The sequence below is a fragment of the Mauremys reevesii genome, linkage group 21 (genome assembly GCF_016161935.1).
Source record: "Mauremys reevesii isolate NIE-2019 linkage group 21, ASM1616193v1, whole genome shotgun sequence".
Classification (NCBI taxonomy): domain Eukaryota; kingdom Metazoa; phylum Chordata; order Testudines; family Geoemydidae; genus Mauremys; species Mauremys reevesii.
Window position 1 is genome coordinate 9,115,118 of NC_052643.1, and position 19,090 is coordinate 9,134,207.

Genomic DNA, 19,090 nt, shown 5'->3' on the forward strand with positions numbered 1-19,090 from the left:
GTGCTGGTTCATTCAGGGTCCTGTGGAGCCCTGGCTACAAGTTAAAGCTGCTCTTGCTAGTGCCTGTCATGGTTCTTCCTTCCTTTTCTTGCCTCTCCAGCAATCTCCAGTCCCTCTATCCCTGCTGGGTCATGCTCCCGAGGCTGCACGGGGAGGGATGCCACAGCTGAAAGGTGGGGGTGGGGGAATCAAGGCAAGCTGGAAGCAGGCAGGGGTGGAGATAATTATATGGAGCTGACCATGGGGCATACCATGGTGAGGGAGGGAGCTGGGTGTGGCCCTGCACAAGGACCTGCTCCTGGTCCCCCTGATTGGGCTCCATGCACTGGGTGGGGGGCGGGTGTGGAAATAGAGGCTGCAGCTGAGCGTAGACGTGACTGACTCCTCCATCCCCTGCACAGATCAGCTCCGGCGGGAAGCTGGTGGCCACGCTGTGTGGACGCGAGAGCACAGACACCGAGGAGGCTCCGGGCAACAGGACGTACCACTCCATTGACAACACCCTTACTGTGACGTTCCGATCCGACTACTCCAACGAGAACCCGTTCACTGGCTTCGAGGCCTTCTATGCAGCTGAAGGTGAGAGACGGGCCCCGCAGTGAGGAGGCAGGGGTAGAGAAACCAACCCAGCTACGCTAGGGACTCTGGCTGCGAGCAGCAGGGGCTGGCCGAAGGAGACGGCTGGGCTTCCCAGGTGAATGGAGACTCTGCCTGCTGCTACTGGCGAATGGATTAGGAGCAGCTGTATTAGCTACAGGTAGTGACTCGAGTAGGTGACTACAACTCAGGGCATCTGGGTTCTAGCCCCAACTCTGCCACTGTCTCATTGTGTGACCTTGGGCAAGTCACTTCCTGTCTCTGAACCTGCTCTTCCCCCATGGACAAAATGGGGAGACTCCCATTTACCACCCAGGGCTGCTGGGATGGTTAATTAACGCCTGTACAGGATTTGAGAGCGCTGGAGGAGAGCAAAGTGTTAGGAGGTAGATTCTTCCTAGGACAAGGGAGTACGGCAGGAATCCGTGTGAGATCAGAATACAAAGTGGGCAGCAGTAATCACTGTGCAAGACGGCACTGTCACAGTGGGTCAGGCGGAGCTGGTGTCTGGGGAAGGGGGAATCCCCGTATGCTCCTTCACAAGCTGTCAGATTGTGGTGGGTGTTTGGCTTTGAATTGCATATGGTGCCTAGAGCAGGGGATCGTCCAACTGTATAAGCTAAGGGGAGGAGAAGTGTGTTGGAAAAGCCCCAGAGTGATTCAGAAGCACCAGGCGCATTCGCTTCCTGGGGTAACCTGCCCCTGCCCGGCTTAGACTCCTCTGAAAGCCCCCCCTTTATGTTTTACAGAGAATACCAAGAAACACCAGCCTGGCCCAAACAGACACACACACGTTTAAAGGGTATCAAGTCAGTTTCCAAAAACATGTCCCTGCTCTGTTCCCACCTCCCCCCAGTTCCCATTTCAGTCCTGCTCAGAGCTCCCCCCACCCGATGCAGTCCAGTTAACGCTGCTGTGTTTCAACCCGCTAGATGTTGATGAGTGTGAGCTGCTGATTGACGACGAACCGCTTTGTGACCATCGCTGTCATAATTACTTGGGCGGCTTCTACTGCAGCTGCAGGGTTGGCTACGTCCTCCATGAAAACAAGAGGACCTGCGCAGGTGAGTCTGCCCGTGTGCTGGGTGGGCTGCCCCCTCTCTGTCAGAACAGGTGTCCCTCTCCCACTCTAGACAACAGGTCAGTGAGGAACCCACGCCGCAGCCAAGTTCAGAGCTGGCTTACGGCCCCTGCAGGCCAGATGAAGTCACCCTGATGGTGCAGGGTGTGAGTCAGTGCACACGCTCCTCAGCTGATGGCAGAGTGCAGGGGAGCCTCAGTCTAGCTCCTGCAAGTCAGGCATCCCGGATTCCCGCCCCTGGCATTCACCAGCCCTAGTGTCAGCAGTCTCAGAAGAGAGGCCAGTGCTTGGCTAGACGTGGAGGGTAGAACGCTGCCAGAAATCATCCCTCCAGATCAGGTTTTCGGCATGTTGGCTGGAGAAAGGAAGCCTGCCCCGTGGCTGCTCGTATCAGAGACCTTCAGTCTGCAGGGCTGCCAGCCCAGCCCCTCCGGCCAGCACTCCTGCCTTCTGAGTGCTGCGATGGATAATACTTTTGAGTCTTCTGGCACTTCAGGACCTGAGCTCGGGGCAGCTTCGAGGAGGAACAATCTGCTGATGAATGATAGTGGATTCCCAGTTCCGACAGAGAATGGCTGCCTCTGCTGCTCTGCACGTGTTGCTGAAGGAAGGTTTTATGATCTGACAATAAGGAGTGAATGTCTGTCTGAATCAGTGCAATGATCAACACCTCGGGCTTGGTTCTGCCTGCAGCAAAACGTGCAGATTCCTGGTGCCAGACTCCTCCCTGCTGCATGCAGGTTTGCTGACCGGGAGCTGGCTCCTGAGCCTGGGGAGAACCAGGGCTACTTTGTATTTGGAGGGATAGCTCAGTGGTTTGAGCATTGGCCTGCTAAACTTAGGGTTGTGAGTTCAGTCCTTGAGGAGGCCACTTAGGGATCCGGGGCAAAAAAATTGGTCCTGCTAGTGAAGGCAGGGGGCTGGACTCAATGACCTTTCAAGGTCCCTTCCAGTTCTAGGAGATAGGTATATCTCCAATTATTACCTTTACCTTTTTGGTCAAGGCTGGAGTGGAACGACACAGCGGCCCAGCTTTCCCACCACTTCGCTATGGATTCAGATCTAAACTCTCAAGCTCAAGCCTGGATCTCTGGATCTAGAGTTTCAATCCAGCCCATTGCAAACGTGCACAAATTGTGGGGATGTTTGGGCCCGATGTGAGAGCCAGCCTGTGCAACTCAGGCATATCTCTAGTGCATTGGTAACTCTTGCCTGCTGCCCCAGTTCCTCTTCCCATCACTGGGGCTTGTAACAGCAGGGGGGCTGGGGTTGTTGTTGTTGTTGTTTTTAAAGCAAATCTCCCATCTTGATTGAAAACGGCAAGCGCTGAGCTCATTCCATCCTTCAGACTCCAAAGGTCTGTTTGGAAACATGCTGACAGCTGCCCCCTTTGAGTTTTTGGCCCCGCTCCGGGAAGGCTGAGACTGGCTGCCCTCTTATTCATTTACTCTCTTTCTCCTTTATTTTCCAGTGTGAGATAATTAAGCTTCTCCTCGCATAGGCAGAGATCAAGACAGATGTGCTGGGAAGAGCTGGCTCGTCCTTCTTCCTGACCTGTCCATAGCTGCATGTCACAGGGCCACCAGCTCCGCTTGCTTGTTTGATTAGTGACTTGCGCGTGTCTCGGTTTCCTTCCTTCCAGACCTGCCTCCTGAGGACAATAAAATGGCCTTTCCTGTTTCTAAAGTCAACTGCAGCCTCCCCATCATTTCTTTGCATTGCCATGTGCTGCTGAGGAAGGGAGAAGGCAGATAAGGCAGAGGCTGATAAGAGAGAGCCGTCCTATTGGCAGTGAAGCTACCTAGAGGTGGGACTGCCTCTGGTCTTAAGCCCCATGGCTTTTCTTGCTTGACTGATCAAAGTGCTTAAACTAGAACAGGGCCTGAACTCCTCCCCCAGTTTGAATACTGGTAAGTTCGACTCCGAGAGAGAACCTGTGTCTGTTTTCAGACAAGCCCAAAGCCCCCGTTTTGAGCATGCTGACACTGTGGGAAAAATCTGGATCTGGACCCAAACTTTATGACTTTAGCCACATCTCCCACTGGAAACCCAACCCTGTTTTTATGGTGCAGTCTGGTGAGCCCTCTGCAAAGGGCTCCTGGTGCTTTGCTAAAGAAAATAATGAAGCGGTTAGTGTAAGCAAAGCAGCCAGCTTTGGGGGAGTGGTGTCTTTCCGCTGGGTGTGGAAAGGAAGCCCCATCTCTTGCCTGACAGATCCAGAGCTCCAAATGTAGCCACAAGGCAGCTCAGCTGAGGTCTCCTATGCTGCCATGTGTCCTCTGTCTGCCACTGACAAAGATAGTATCCTGGATACAGCAGAGTGAAGAGGTGGATTTAAATAAGTGGCTCCATCCAGTGCCTGGTTCCTTCTTTATAAGTGGCACAGTAGTGGCCAGGTGAACTCCTGGGGTGCAGTCTCCACTAATGTCCCCATAGCATTGATCCATGCCTCCCTTTCCTGTTTCAAGGTAACACAGGAGCTGGCTAGGTAACCTCAGTGGGGTGTTCACTGGCCAGGTTCCAGGCCCTGTTTTCTGGCTGCAAGTGGGACATTCACTAGTGGAAATGAGAGGCTCCAGGAAAATCCCCCTGAAGATAAATTAAAAAAGATCAGTAAGTTCATGAGCCCAAGGATAGTTTAATGGCCGTGGAGCCTCTTCATTGCTGAAGTAAAAAAATAAGGGCGGGAGGACACTTAAAACAAGCCTCAGAGGCTCAGTCTCTCTACTCCAATCTCTACTTTTCTATGCTCCGTTCGTGCATACCCCAAATCCCTGTTCCAAGGGAAAACTGGGAGGAAGGATGGTCTAATAGGTAGAGCATCAGACACAGGCTTGGAACACCTGGGCTCAGTCCTGGCTCAGTGACCGACTTCTTGTGTGACATTGGGCAAGTCATTTAATCTACCCTGTGCCTCAGTTCCCCATCTGTAAAATGGGAACAACACCACCTCACAAGGATGTTGTGAGGGTAACCCCCCCCACGCACCATGAGTGTGAAGCGCTTAGATACTCTGGTGATGAAGCTACATTCAAACCTAGACAGAGATATCAATGCCAATCTCAGACTGACTAGCTCTTCATGGGTAGGAAGGCTCTGTCCTGATGTACTTGATCTTGTCTTGAAGGCTGCTTCATGCTCACAGTAGTTCTGTTGGCTTCCATGCTTATAGCAGCTTGAGATTTTTCTGGTGGCTCGATGGCACGATTTACAACCCACTTTTTGTTAGAAACCAATGAGCCAGTGGCTCTGAGCTCACAAGTTTAGAGGGGCCCATTTCTTAGAGTTCAAGTCTCTGGCGAACAGCTCACTGTGATTCGAATAAAAAATACAGACTAAGTAGAACTGAGTGCTCTCTGGGCAGCTCTAAAGGTTGGTCTGAGAAACCCAGGCTCTGCATTCCTGCCGGGCGCTGTTTGAACATGATTTGATTCTTTTTGTGCTGGCTAGTTTATGAGTTTCTCACTTGCAGATCTGTGAAGTAAAAATACAGCCCTTTCAAAGGCAGCTCCCCATGGCCACATCCAGGAGCTATTGAATAGAAAAGTAGAACAGGTCCTAAAGTGTTCCATCTTCAAGCTGCAAATCCCTTGGTCTGGCATGAGGCGCCTGTTCCTGTCTGGTCAGCTGGTTTTTGCCGCTGCTTGTGGCTACGCATCAAGAGGGTTTATTGGTGTCTGCTCACAGGTCCCCAAATTTTCTTGTTGGAAAACCACCAACCACAATGAGTCGCAGTGGACACTCACGGCTCAAAGGAGCCAGGTTTACGTAAGCATGAAGAATGAATTAGCCTCCATCTTTGCCCTTCCTCAGTCCTTCAGCACAAAGTTAAGATTGTGAGGACCCATTTTCTGAATTAGTGAGTTGTCTGCACTTTCCTCTTATTAGTATTGTGCCAGCACTGAGGGATTCCAGTCACAAACCAGGGCCCATTGTGCGAGGCGCTGTCTGAACTGTTCCTGCCCCAAAGAGCTTCTCCACAAACCTCGTTTGTGCTATGTTAGGAGAGAGACACTTTTTGGGCAATTCTGGAACATAGGAATTTCCTTTCTGGATCAGACCCGTGGTTTATCTAGTTCAGTGCCTGGTCTCTGACAATGGTCAGTTCCAAATGCTTCAGAGAATGGTATAAATCCCTCATAATCAACGGTTCTGAAATACACCTCTGTGAGCTGTTCCTTCCTAACCCTAAATGGTGGCTGCTGCCTTATGTCCTTTGTAGATCCCCCTTAAACATTTTGGTCCTAGTTAGTGTAGCCGTAATTGTCTAGTCTGCTTTTATCCCAATAAACTCTTAGTTTTATTAACATCATGTGTCAGCAAGTTCCACAGGGAACATAAGAATGGTCATACTAGCCCAGGATCCTGTCTTAGAATCATAGGTCCCTTCCAACCCTAATAATCTCAATAGATCATCTAGTCCAACCCCCTGTGGCCAATGCCAGGTGCCCCAGAGGGAATGAACAGAACAGGTAATCATCAAGTGATCTACCCCATTACCCACTCCCTAATTATATGCAACATTTAAAAACAAGTATTTCCTTATATCTGATTTTAAATTTCTTGGCCCTTAATTTCATGTAGGTGTCCTTTTGTTCTTGTATTATCAGAGAAAGTAAGGAGTCTTTGGATACTGTGGTGATAGGTAATATATGCACAAAATATAGGAGCCCAACTGACCACTTCTGTAACATTCATTATCTTAGATTTCTCTATCCTGTTCCCCTTTAATCTCTTCTCTAACTAATCCCAGTATTTTAAATATCAATATATATGATGATTACAGTAACTATAGTATATAACTTCCCATGTATAATAAATGGAAGCCAAGATCAAGTAGCCTAGCACAGAGGTCATTGTAACAGAGATGGCCCTGTCCCACACTCTCGCCTCCACGGGTATTCCTAATTCATGCAGTAGAAGCAAGGCATGGGTGAAGGCTTGTGTAGGTAAAGTATTGGCTTTTTGGTACTAGAACATGCACTGTCTCTTTCTCCAGGCTAGAAGGGTACTGCCCGTTGGCTCCCACCTGTTTTATGACCACTCCTAAGGGTGATAGGATTAGCCCAGCCTCTTGTGATACAAGGGAAATGTAGTTTTTGGAGAGCAAGCGATTTTCCACTACCTTGTTTGTGACCAGGAAGGAGTTAATGTTTTGTATTGAATAGGACTTCCTTCTTGTTCTGGCCCTGCAGTGGATGAAAGTGAGGATGTGGTCATGCTACTTTCCACCAAGCTCTTAAGGCAAAGGAAGGAACCCAAAGTCTCCCAGTCAGTACTGTAAGCAACACCATCAATGGCTCAGGAAGGCATATCACAGAAGATTAATAGCATTGTGAGGCCCTAGTTTTCTCTCTAATACTCACCAAAGGCTTCAGTACATTGAGGCACAGACCGTAGAATTACAGGGCCATCCATTTAGTGGGAAAAAATGTGGCAGTGACTTAAAGAAAAAAGCAATTGCCAATTATTCTTCTGGTGTGTGGAGTGGGAGGAAGAGATGGGTGTCAACATCTAACATAGCTCAACTGATTCCTTTACACCAGCTACAGGAAACGAAGTGAGCAGCGGGCTGCAAGAGCAGAGTCAGAATCAGCTCCCAAACTCCTGGCACTTAATGCACCAGAGAATGTACTTACTCCTTCAGGGCAAAAGCAACTGCGCTCTGCAGGCGGGACGGGCACTTCGGCCTGGACTTTAAAATTGAGAGTGTGTTCAGAGTCCATGACAGAGGAGCCTGGTATTAAAGCAAAAAGCCTAACAAGGATGGAGGATGGAGATGGATGGCAGGAGAGAGAACACTTGATCATTGCCTGTTAGGTTCACTCCCTCAGGGGCACCTGGCATTGGCCACTGTCGGTAGACAGATGATACTGGGGATGATGGACTGGTGGTCTGACCGCACGCCCTTTCTTTCTCTTGTATGTTCTTATGTACAATCTGTATGTTGTTGTTCTGATGTTTGGGTGACCAGGTTGAAATACAATGCACTCTGATGCTCAGGTACCATGGCGATAAATAGGTTTATGTAGTTGCTCAGAGCTGCTCCAGAAGAGCTGGTCAGAGTTATGTTTCTGAAACTTCAGCTTGTTCTGGAAGGATACTACCTTTCTAAAAGACATGTAAGCAGAGCCCAGAGCACGTTACTGTTTGTATTGTGGTAGTGCAGGTCTGCTAGGTACTGTTCAAACACATAACAAACATATGATCTCTGCCTCAAAAAGTTTACAATGTCAATTTGAGCATCAGCAGACTGGATTGTTGTATAATTGAGTGTCAGGTGAGAACAGGTTTCATTCTCCAAAATAAGAGGAGCCCCCAATTTTACCATAGGAAACCTGAGAATTTAAGTGGCACGAACATGCTCTGCACCATACAATAGACAGTCCCTGAGACACTTGCCCTCTAATTAGACACCACAAAATGTGATGGGCAACGCATAGGAAAGTTCTGTTTTAGAGCATTGAGTGTGTGTAATGAGGCGAGGGGCTGTGATGGCATTTTTGATGACAGGGATTAGCATTGTGGGCCTGTGGGTATGTTTTTAAAAGCTAAACAGTTTTTCCCTTTTATAATTAATTTAGCTTTACCAGTGCTGCTATAGACTGAACAATATGCCAAATTTAGCAACCGGTCCATCATTCCCTATTAATTAAAGGAAGCTGCTCATCTGACTCTTGGCAGCACATCATAAACCCTTGGTGCCCAGCTGATCCAAGCACCACTTCACAGCAATCAACAAGCAGGGAGCCTTGTGGTTGTTCCTCCCTGTCTCTCTTCAGCAGGAAGCACTGTGGCTTCAAGGGGCACAGCTGGTTTTGCCCAGAGAATAAAATATCTTCAATCTCTGGCAAAGGAAGAAGGATGAGATGTATTGTGGGGCTTCTGGAAGTGAGGGACTGATGGCTTTGGCTAGAACCATGCACAGTCTGGCTACGGTAGGAAAGCCCTGCATTTAGCAGCTTACAGCATTGCTGGAGCATCACAGATTCTCTGTTTCACTCCTGCCTGCCTCCCAGCTCTGTCACATTCTAATATTTCCCAGCCAGCCACTGCTGGACTGACACAGCCCTACTATGGGCTCTTAATGCTGACCTGCAACACCCTGGCTATTAAGTTTCTGGCTCCTCCTCTTCTTCCCACTCAATCTCTGCCCATGTCAAGGTACCATTCCTGAGACAGAACTGCTGTGCTGGGCCTCTAACTATGCCCCAAAGTCACTGACCAATCTAGTGACTTTTGCAACAGAGACAAATCCAGACTAGGGACATCTGTAAGCAACCCCCTCCACATACACAATTTGTTTCCCTTGTGTCCTAAGCAATGATTTGAAAATTATTCTCCAGAAGAGAGTCTAGTGTAGCAGAGGCCCTACAATTCCTACTATGTGAGGAGATGCAACTGTAGGGGAAATTATCACTGTTACCGTTTTTGTTTTTCTTCTAGCTCAGTGTCAAAACAATGCTTTTACTAAGAGATCTGGAGTGATCACCAGCCCCGATTATCCCAAGCCTTATCCCAAACTCTCCACCTGCAGCTACACTATCCGGGTGGAAGATGGCTTCATGATCATCCTGGAATTTGTGGAAACCTTTAACGTGGAAAGTCACGTGGAAACAGTGTGTCCCTATGATGCCCTTAAGGTCTGTTGAGTCTCATTGTTTTGTCATCACTTGCTTCACCTTCCTCAAATTGTGCCTTTATCCCTTGCCTTTTAAGGTTTTCTTGTTTGTGAACGTCACCAAGAACAACACACTTTAATAAAATGATTGGGAAGCAAGATTCCCAGCTTCTATCCTAAGCTCTGCCCTAAACTCACTGTGTGATTTCAGGCAAGTGACTTAACCTCTTGTTGTGCCAGGTTGCCGCCCTGTGAAATGGACGTAATATCTACCTCATGAGGATATTGTGAGGCTTAATAATATTTCTAAAGCACTTTTGAGATGCTTTGATGAAAGATGCTCGATATGAAATTATTGATGACTTGTCATCAGTGAGATAACGATAGCTTTGTTTCTATTGAACATTTAATAAAATTTATCATCCCCTAAGAGAGCCACAGCTAGAGGTCTTCACAGTTCCTACCTGGGTGTCATATTGAAGTCAAGTTGTATGCTCCTTAGATGATCTGAATACCCAGGAATGGGCAAAGCATGGTTGTCTGACTCTTCTCACTGTTTCAGATTAAAACACCCAAAAAGGAATATGGCCCGTTCTGTGGACAGAATGTACCTCCAAAAATTGAGACAGGCAGCAACGTTGTGGATATTACTTTCACCACCGATATCTCCGGAGACCACACTGGTTGGAAGATCTCATACACTACAACAGGTGGGTAGCTCAGTTCTTGCCATTTGTAAATCTAGCTCTTCTGTAGGAGGCAGGGCTGCTGATGCTGATTCCAGAACCAATATTTTTTACTGATATTAATTCTGGCTACGTTCTCAGTCTATCACCTTTTTGGCTAGGATCAGTAGTAAGGGTATTTCTGAGAGATCCATTTCACTGACAATATTGCTGTGCTACTCATTTCAAACTAACCTGCACTTCCTGTTGCATCAGAAGCTTGATCATGTAATGAACTGGTTATTGTGTAAGCGTGCCACTTCTCTATACTGGATAGAATCAACTGCATCTCATAGGCTCGATGCTGCTCAACAGTGATTCTCCTTTAGCTCAAGTAGTAAGGGCTTGCACTTTTGGAGCAGGAGAATTTCTATCAGTGTGAAGTCCCAAAAGGCCAAGGGGTACAGCACAGTAGTGACTGATGCCGTGCTGTTTGCTACTGCTCCGTTACACTACCACACAGCGCATCTCTGACACTTTCCCCTACTTAATTTTCAGCTGCAGAGCACTCCCTGGATTTCATTCCAGTGAGGCGTGCACAGCAAGCAAACCGTTCTAAACTGCTTTCATACTTAGTTTTTACTTGGTTCATTAACCAATGTAAAACCCCTCGAGGAGAGCCAGAACAACGGCGCATGGTGAGATTCTCCTTGGGTCTAGTGTCAGAATAGTCAGGTCCAGCTCTGGCTTTAAGAAACAAGCACCCAGCTTGGTAAACTATGAATTGATGTCTAGGCTATAGAGATGCCCTTCACTCCACAGCTTCAGGAAGACTAGTCAGTCCTGTGTGACCCAGCCATCGGTCATGAGTACAACACAGCAAGTTTGCACATTTCTCTATGAAATGTTTCCTTTTGGTCTTAGTTATGTTGTGAGGGGAAAACATGGTACTTGGTTTCCTAACAGCAGATTTAGAAACAAAGATTAGAATCTGCTTTAGGAGGAAGGATAATGTTTTGTTTTCCATTCCTCTACAGCTTTGCCATGCCCCAGTCCTAAAGCACCACCCCATGGTCGCATCAATCCAGTGCAAGTAAAATACATCCTGAAAGACTACTATACTCTATCCTGTGATACTGGATATGTGCTGTTGGAAGTAGGTAAACTACAGCTCCTCCTCTGGTTTCCCTAGGGAGGTTAATTTGTGGAATTAAATGTGTTTCTCTCCAGTTAAATGACTTTATACAGTGGCTAACTTCTGTGCTGCTCCTAGTGTAATTGTGGGTTCATCAACTATACAAACACAGTTTGCATTAGTTATTGTGCAGTTGTGGTCCTTCCGAAATTATCCTTTCCCAAACAAGTTTTAGTGTCAGGATTTAGAAACTTTCCGGACATCGCTTATAGATTTGTCTGTAATTGAGCTGGGAGCTAGAGAATAACTTTAAAAACATTTGCCATGTTGTCTTAATGGAACGGAATGATTTTTAAAAAGTTCTTTAAATTGTTACATCTCTGCAGATGTTTGCTCTCTATTGCTGCACTGGAAGACATTTTATATTCATTCCTATAGCATTTCAACTTCAGTGTTTATTAGGTAATTTCTGAAGATATTCCAAATACAGCACCCACTCAGAGTAAGCTTGAGATCACAATTTGGCCTTTATTATTTTGTTTCACACAGGCTCATCTTCATGATCAATATAAAAAGTGTACTAGTCCCACATTAATAGTCTTCTCTCCATTTTCTATACATTCATTAAGATTCTAGAATCTGTCCTGCTTTTGACAGTTTGAGGACATTGTTGTTCATGTACAGACCCAGGATAACTAAATGCATCTGAGCTGTGTTAGTTTAAATTAATAATCAAAATGAGATGCAATAAAGGGTGTGTTCATGTACTGAAATAGATAAAATCCAGAAGATACAGCATGCTCTTACTTGAAATATTTTTATATGACTTTAGCCGTCTCCATTGTTAACCTTTAGGAGCACAGGGCAGGCATAAGTGGGTAGAACTGCCACTCCAAAACAAATATCCAGAAGTGTTAAGTTACCCTCACTTATTCCACCAAATCGTGGTAAGAAAGGTTATGTTTATATCCAAGATGCTGCAGTATAGGAAATAGCTTTACCACTCACTAAAATGATACATCTACTGTTTAAGAACAAAGTAGGACATCTGAGAATAGCATCACAAACCCTATATACATCTGTTTTATGCATATTTTTCATTCCATATCAGTGAGCTAAAACTCTATACATTATATTTAACTGACACATTCGCCCAATAAGCAACATCATGATTATTAATGAAGCCAAGTTAGTCATTTTAGAGAAATAAATACATTTCTTAATTTCCTCTTGCAGAATGAACTGGTTTTAAAGTCTTTTAAAGCAGAATGTCAAAAGGGTGGTTCCTGGAACAAACCGATGGCAAAGTGCATCAGTAAGTCAACACTAATTGTCTTCAACTTTGCAGTATACCAATGTCTTAATTCTCCTGTCAAACCCAGAATATAAAATTACCTTCATAAGTGCCAAGATGTAGGAGGCAATATAGGCTTCATTTTTTTTTTAGTTGCGTAAAAGTCACCCCTCTTATTATTTCAATTGTATTTCATATTTAAAAATTGGAAGCTGTCTTGAATTTTTCCCACCATTCCTTAAAAGCATGTTTTAAAATGCAATGATGGTAGCAACACCAAGTTAGTTTACTTGAAAACTACACTACAGGTATCCAGAAACTTATGAGGGCTATTAGCATAGAGGGAAAACTATTCCGATTGTTCAATCCTCCCCCCACAGATTACAACTACTTTGTTAAGTTCAAATCCTCACAACACCTAGATGGTACTGTAGGTAGTGATGTGCCCATTTTGTAGGTGGGTAAATGGAGACAGTGAGGTAAAAGGGACTTGGTATAGCTCACAAAGCAAGTCACTAGCATGTGAGAACAGAACTATTAGGCATAGTCTCTTCCTTTATAAGAAACATTGAATCCTCTGGTAGTAGAACTTCTAGATTTATTCCTACTTCCTTCTGAGGTGTGTGTCATAACAATAACCTATATGAACAACATGCAGTATGACATACTTTATATAGTAGATCTGGTCTAGATTAGAATGCATGTCTGTTTCCTTGTAAGGCCCTGGGCGTAACTGCTTCCAGCACCCAAAAATGCTACCTTTAACTTTAATTTTATAAAAATGTGTGTCTGGTTGCATTATAATTTACTCTTCAGAAGATAGTCCAATAATTCCACTTGACCCAGACTTTCCCTCATACTCACTACCCAACCTCCTCCCCCACCCCCAGGAAAAACCTTGGTTAAAACAAGTCTTTACCCATTCCCTCCCTGCAGATCAGCACTCAAGAGTCTGCACAAATACTGAAAAGGGCCACTTTTTTTTTTAATGTCTTCTTTAGTTTTAAAAGGTTCCCTTTAAGCAGTTTTCAAAGTGCATCCTAAGGAGTTACAGAGATTATCTCCTGTCTCAGATGGCCACCATATAGTAGGACATGAAGACAGCAAACTTCCTCCCATGCCACACTCTTGACAGGGGTAGGAGCCGATCAACTCGTGCCCTCCTGGCTTGACTGTTGCAGCCCATTTTTACATTGGTAATTAGAGGAACCTTTCACAATTCTGTCTTTCGGAACTGTTTTCAGTTGTCAACTGTGGTCAACCTGAAGACATAGACAACGGCACGGTTACTTACATCACAGGTCCAGAGGTGACTACCTACAAAGCTGAGATTCAGTACGAATGCGAGAGCACCTTCTACACTATGAAAGCAACTAATAATGGTAAGGGGAGACATTATTCCTTACAGGCTGCTCCTCAGATGCTGAAAACAAGCAACTCAGCACCTCCCAGGTCCAGGCCCTGCATTAGGCAATAACATTTAGAAATCAGGCATGGGGCACAAAAAATTCAGCCGGTCACTTTGACTGAGAGGTTCAAGACAGAATTCTTCTTCTGCAGCTGGTGGATGCGGGATGGTGTGGTAGCACGTACAGGCAATACGTTCAGCTCAGTAGAACGTGGCCCTAAAATATTATATTCAAGATCAGTTTAATGTTGATCTCAAAAACATTGTGTATCTTTGATTTAAGAAACGATCCTTATGTGAGGACTGGCTCTGGAGTGCGACAAAAGATGTTTCAGAGGATTTAATTAATGTACCTAACACTTCATACGTTCCCTTATCCTTCAGGGGGTGGAATTTACATTCAAGTCACATCTGCCGGTGCCACTTTACAAGTGACAGTGGTGGCTTCAGGCTTAGGTAGGATACTTATGCTGCATAATGCCCTGACCTCCCACATCTCACAGCCCAGTTAGTGAGAGGGATGATGCACAGAGCCACCTTCACATAGGAATTCACAAAACCTAAGAGGGTATTAGGACCTGAACTCTAAGAACTGAAAAACTCTGTACTTATATGGTCAGATACAGCCATGTTCCGTAGATGCAGAGCTTTAAAAACATGATGGCCACTTAACATGTGCATTCTTGTATTTTTGCCTTTTCTGTGACATTCAGGTAGATATCAGTGTGGTGCTGATGGATACTGGAAGAACTCCAAGGGAGAAAAAGTACTGCCAATCTGTGAGCCAGGTAATGTATGGATTTATACAAGAAGTTTATAATTGATGTAGATTAGCAAGAACTTGGTATGAGGATAATAAGTATAGCTTTGTTTAGTATAATTTGTCTTAGAAATATTTGTTGCCAAAAATTACACTAGTACATGGTCATTATTCATTACGTTATATAAAAGGATCCAGCAGCATGTAGGGTACCTTTCAGGCATGCCTGTACTCTATCACCTAAGCCATGCTTCATCATCTGTATTGCTATTTATAATGGTGCTGGTGGAGCTACCCATGTAGGTACTCTACATACTGCCGAAAAAAGCATCCAGCGTAGACATACCTTTAGAAGTGGTGTAATCTGAGACTCAACAGGATGAGGAACGTGATATAATTACAGTAAAAGATGACACATTATGGGTCTAAATTTTTGCGATACCCATAGGATGGACCGGGGCAACCACCCTGGGCCATGTGCTTTGGGGGGCCGTTCAGGGGCACGTGGGGTCTAGGGCAGCCTGGGGGATTAGCAGGGGGCCTGGCACTAGCAGCAGCGAGCAACCCAGCCTGCCCTGCTCAGCTCTGTCTCACTGGCTCCCAGCATCTCTCGGGGGAGGGGATGGAAGCTGGAAAGAGGATGGAACGGGGGCGGAGCAGGGGTGGGCTGGGACCAAGTCTCTCACTGCTGCCAGCGCCAGGCCCCCCCCTACTAACCCTCTAGGCCATCCTGGACCCCGTGTCCCCCTGAAACACGGTAAGCCCAAACATTGGTGGAGCTAGGCCCACTTAATTATTGGTGGAGCCTGGGCCCATTTAACTCGCTGCCTATGTCAAGCACAGTGGAAGCTGTGGATTCTCGGTACCTCTTAAGCTTGTACCTGATTCTGTCTGACCCAACTTACAGTAGAGCAGATGCCTCTTTGAGCCTGGTACCAGAAGCAGGCAAAAGTTTCACAATAAAATTAGAATTTCGTAGTTTGTATATTCAACATTGGTCCAGTTTGCATGAGTATCAGGCTAGAACAGAAAGACTTGAGTGAAAATGAGCCCATTGTCAGGTAGTTTTACTGCAGAATGTCATGATTTTTAATGTTTAGGCAATTAAATTATTTCCTAATTAGCTGGTATTTAGAGAGCATGAAAACCCATGAAGTTGTTTTGTGCTATTCTGTAATTTCACATGGTATTATATTAAGCATCCTTTACACTAAAATTGATTTTCATCCACCTCTATAGTTTTACACTAAATGTTTTTGTTCCCTTCTGTTCTTCTTCGAGTGATGGTCCCTATTGTATTCCAGTGTGTATTACACGTGTACCATGCACCCGCAGTTGGAGAATTTGAAAGTAGCATCCACTACTCTGTGCATGCACCCTGCTCACCTCCCACTTCCAACCAAAGCAATACAGGGTGGGACGGACCTATTGCCTCTTCAGTTCCTTTTCATTGCTGCATGGTCTAGGTTGAAACCTTTAGTGAGCTCCTAGATATCTGTAAAGCAGCCACGTGGAGCTCCATCCACATTTGCAAGGCATTACACCCTGCTACAGGACTCAGCTGCTGATCCATCCTTTGGGATGGAGGTTTTCCATTCAACCCTACTGCCCTCATCCTCACATCTTCCCCCTACTTAGGTACTGCTTGTCAATCACCCACAGTGGAATACAATAGGGACCATCACTTGAAGAGGAGGAAATTACTTACCTATAACTGGAGTTCTTAGAGATGTGTGGTCCCCCTATCCACTACTTGCACTCCTTCCCCTTTGCTTCTATTCTGTCCTCTTTTGCCTCCATCAGAGGCACAAGATGAGCCAGAGTGCATGCACAGACCAGACCCTACTTTCAAATTCTCTGACTCCAGGCACATGCATAACCACAGTGGAATACAGATAGGGACCACACAGCACAAAGAACCTCCTCATCTTCTCCTTATGCCCATACTTCATATGTAGCCTCTTTCTTTATTCTTAAGAAATTAAAAGTAGGATTCTTCAAGTGATGGTCCCTACGTGTATTCTGCTCACAGTGCAAGAAATTAAAGGTGGGAGTTTCAGACGTGCATAAGTGTGCTAGGACCACAAGGCCCATTGAAAATCACCCCCTAAATCAATATTATTTGACGTCAACCCATTTGCAAACTTAAGTTTACAACTGTGCTCTTGTCTAAGTTTTCGGGCTGGTCACAGATGACTGATTTCTCTGTTCCAAAATTGATTAGCTAGTTAGATGCAATGTCTACACATGGTGACTTCAGCTGAGCCAGACTTAGTAACCACTTGCCATAGTCCAAATCTTTACTAAGTATTTATCACTTCATGTGCTTCTCTATCAGTTTGTGGAATACAAACCAGGACAACTCTGGAACGTATAATTGGAGGGAAAACGGCAAAGCCTGGACAGTTCCCCTGGCAAGTTATGCTAATTACTGAAGATGGAAAAGCAGGTGGTGGCGCCCTCTTGTATGACAATTGGGTTTTAACTGCTGCTCATGTCCTCATCAGTCAAATAAACCCATCAACATTGACAATCAAAATGGGATTTCTGAACAAAAATTCAGTTCACTACCAACGAGCCTGGGCAGAAAAAATTTTTGTACATGAAGGTTACACCGATGGCACCAGTTATAACAATGACATTGCACTGATTAAACTGAAACATAAAGTCCCAATTAATGCAAATATTACCCCTATTTGCTTGCCAAGAAAAGAAGAAAGATTCCATGTGAAAACAGATGATATGGGAACTGTAGCTGGCTGGGGAAAAACTGAGAAAAGGAGGCCTTCCCCTCATCTATTGTATGTTGAATTAGTAGTTATTGACAACAGAAAGTGTAAAGAGGCATTTGCAAAGCTGCCAGATGGAAAATCTCTGCTAGTAACAGAAAACATGTTGTGTGCTGGGGAGGAGGAAGGGGGAAAAGATTCTTGCCAGGGTGACAGTGGGGGACCATTAACTTTCTTAGATAATCAGACTAAGAAATGGTTTGTTGGTGGTATTGTGTCCTGGGGCGTAGACTGTGGGGTTGCTGGCCAATATGGGGTATATACGAAAGTGATTAACTACATTTCATGGATTGAAAACATCATTTTGAAAAATTCTTAAATAGTCTTTCTTATGTGCAGTAACTAACAATGAAAAGGGAGTAAAACTAACATTTTCCCTTTGGGTACATTAACAGATCAGATTCCAGTTTTGAAATATTTTTAAAGTTGATTTAATAGACTTCATTTTGTCAATTAGTACTTTCAGGTGTTATCTGCCCAACTAACCTAATCAATTAGTTTTACACTCAAATCTTATTTTAAAGTTGCTTTCCATACCTGTTGCTAGGTGGAAGGCTCAAATGATCAAGGGAAACTGTGCATTTAGCAGCACCTTGTTTAGTTTATTTACATTAACTAAAAAAGCAAGTATTACAGAAAACTCAATCTTAAGTGTTAAATACTTTCCATCTGAAAGTTAGTGTTAAATTGATTATGTCCACTTAATATTGTGGATCACAATCCTTTCAAAAAATACATATGCAATAAAACTATAGTATTACCAATCTAGTTAATAGAAGAACATACTTGTCAAGACAGCGGGAAAGAGTTTAGCACTTGTTATATTAGCACAGCCATAAATAATTCCCCTCAAATTAGAATACAAATGTTGAAATAAAATGTTTTACTAGTTCTTTGAGATGCTTGCTGCCTCTGATAAAATCCCAACAGCTTCAGCCGGCCAGCTCTGCAAGATGATGGCAAAGTATGGACAGAACGTTTCTGCTCTATTCTTAAGAGCCAGTTTGGATATTACTAAGAATAGAGTAAACACCCTTAATCACAATTGCAGGGATCTTATAACAACTTGCCTCTACAAAAAAACAGACATAGCAAAGAGATAGTATAATCAAGATTCTGAAGGTGTTTTCACATTTCAGTCATTACTGAAATGTAATTAAATCGTAGTGGTCCAGTCTCCATATTCACTCATATTTAAAGCAGTACTACCCAGGAAACTGTCAACATCCCATCAGTTTTAGCAGTACATTCCCACTAGTCAGATTAAGAAAGATTTAGCAGGTTACCCTAAAATGTTTGCTCAGAAGCTGTTATACTAAAATGCAATTTTTTTTTTTGCTAAATGAGCCTGAAGAGTATAGCCTAATTGTGTTAAACTGTTTGTTTCTATAAACATCCTTTGTCTGTTTAATCATGATATTGTCATACTTGAAATGAAAACTGTTAAAAAACAAGACAACGCTTGCAGGTGGTGACAAAAATACCTTTTATTAACTCACTTAAAACACTAGAATATAAAAAGCATATAGAGAAAATGACCAATAAAGTCTGAAAACTGCTATAAAACATTCAGGAATTTCTTTGAGGGTCAAGGGAGACTAAAATTCATAGTCAAGATTACCCAATGCTGCCAACCTGTTAATACCTGATCCTCAACTTAAACAAGTTTAAATATATTAAAGCCATGCTAATGACAAACTTACCATCAGGTTCCTTGCAGGGATGCCACCGTTTAAGTCT

At 44.5% G+C, this 19,090-nt stretch overlaps 1 protein-coding gene across 5 annotated transcripts in view; it reads left to right on the top strand.

The window, feature by feature from the left end:
- Nucleotides 1-19,022, top strand: part of MASP2 (MBL associated serine protease 2) — a 43,904-nt gene extending 24,882 nt beyond the window's left edge. For 4 of the 5 annotated variants that reach the window (XM_039508647.1, XM_039508646.1, XM_039508648.1 and 1 more), the window contains 9 exons: nt 402-579; nt 1,530-1,661; nt 9,125-9,321; nt 9,862-10,009; nt 11,002-11,120; nt 12,336-12,414; nt 13,638-13,775; nt 14,515-14,589; nt 16,900-19,022. In XM_039508647.1, coding sequence (XP_039364581.1) covers nt 402-579; nt 1,530-1,661; nt 9,125-9,321; nt 9,862-10,009; nt 11,002-11,120; nt 12,336-12,414; nt 13,638-13,775; nt 14,515-14,589; nt 16,900-17,669 — 1,836 coding nt within the window. In that variant the 3' untranslated portion in view covers nt 17,670-19,022. Of the gene's footprint in view, nt 1-401; nt 580-1,529; nt 1,662-3,149; nt 3,370-9,124; nt 9,322-9,861; nt 10,010-11,001; nt 11,121-12,335; nt 12,415-13,637; nt 13,776-14,514; nt 14,590-16,899 lie in introns of those variants that run through there. The other variant, XM_039508649.1, reaches the window with a different exon arrangement.
- The last annotated feature ends 68 nt before the right edge of the window (nt 19,023-19,090 follow it).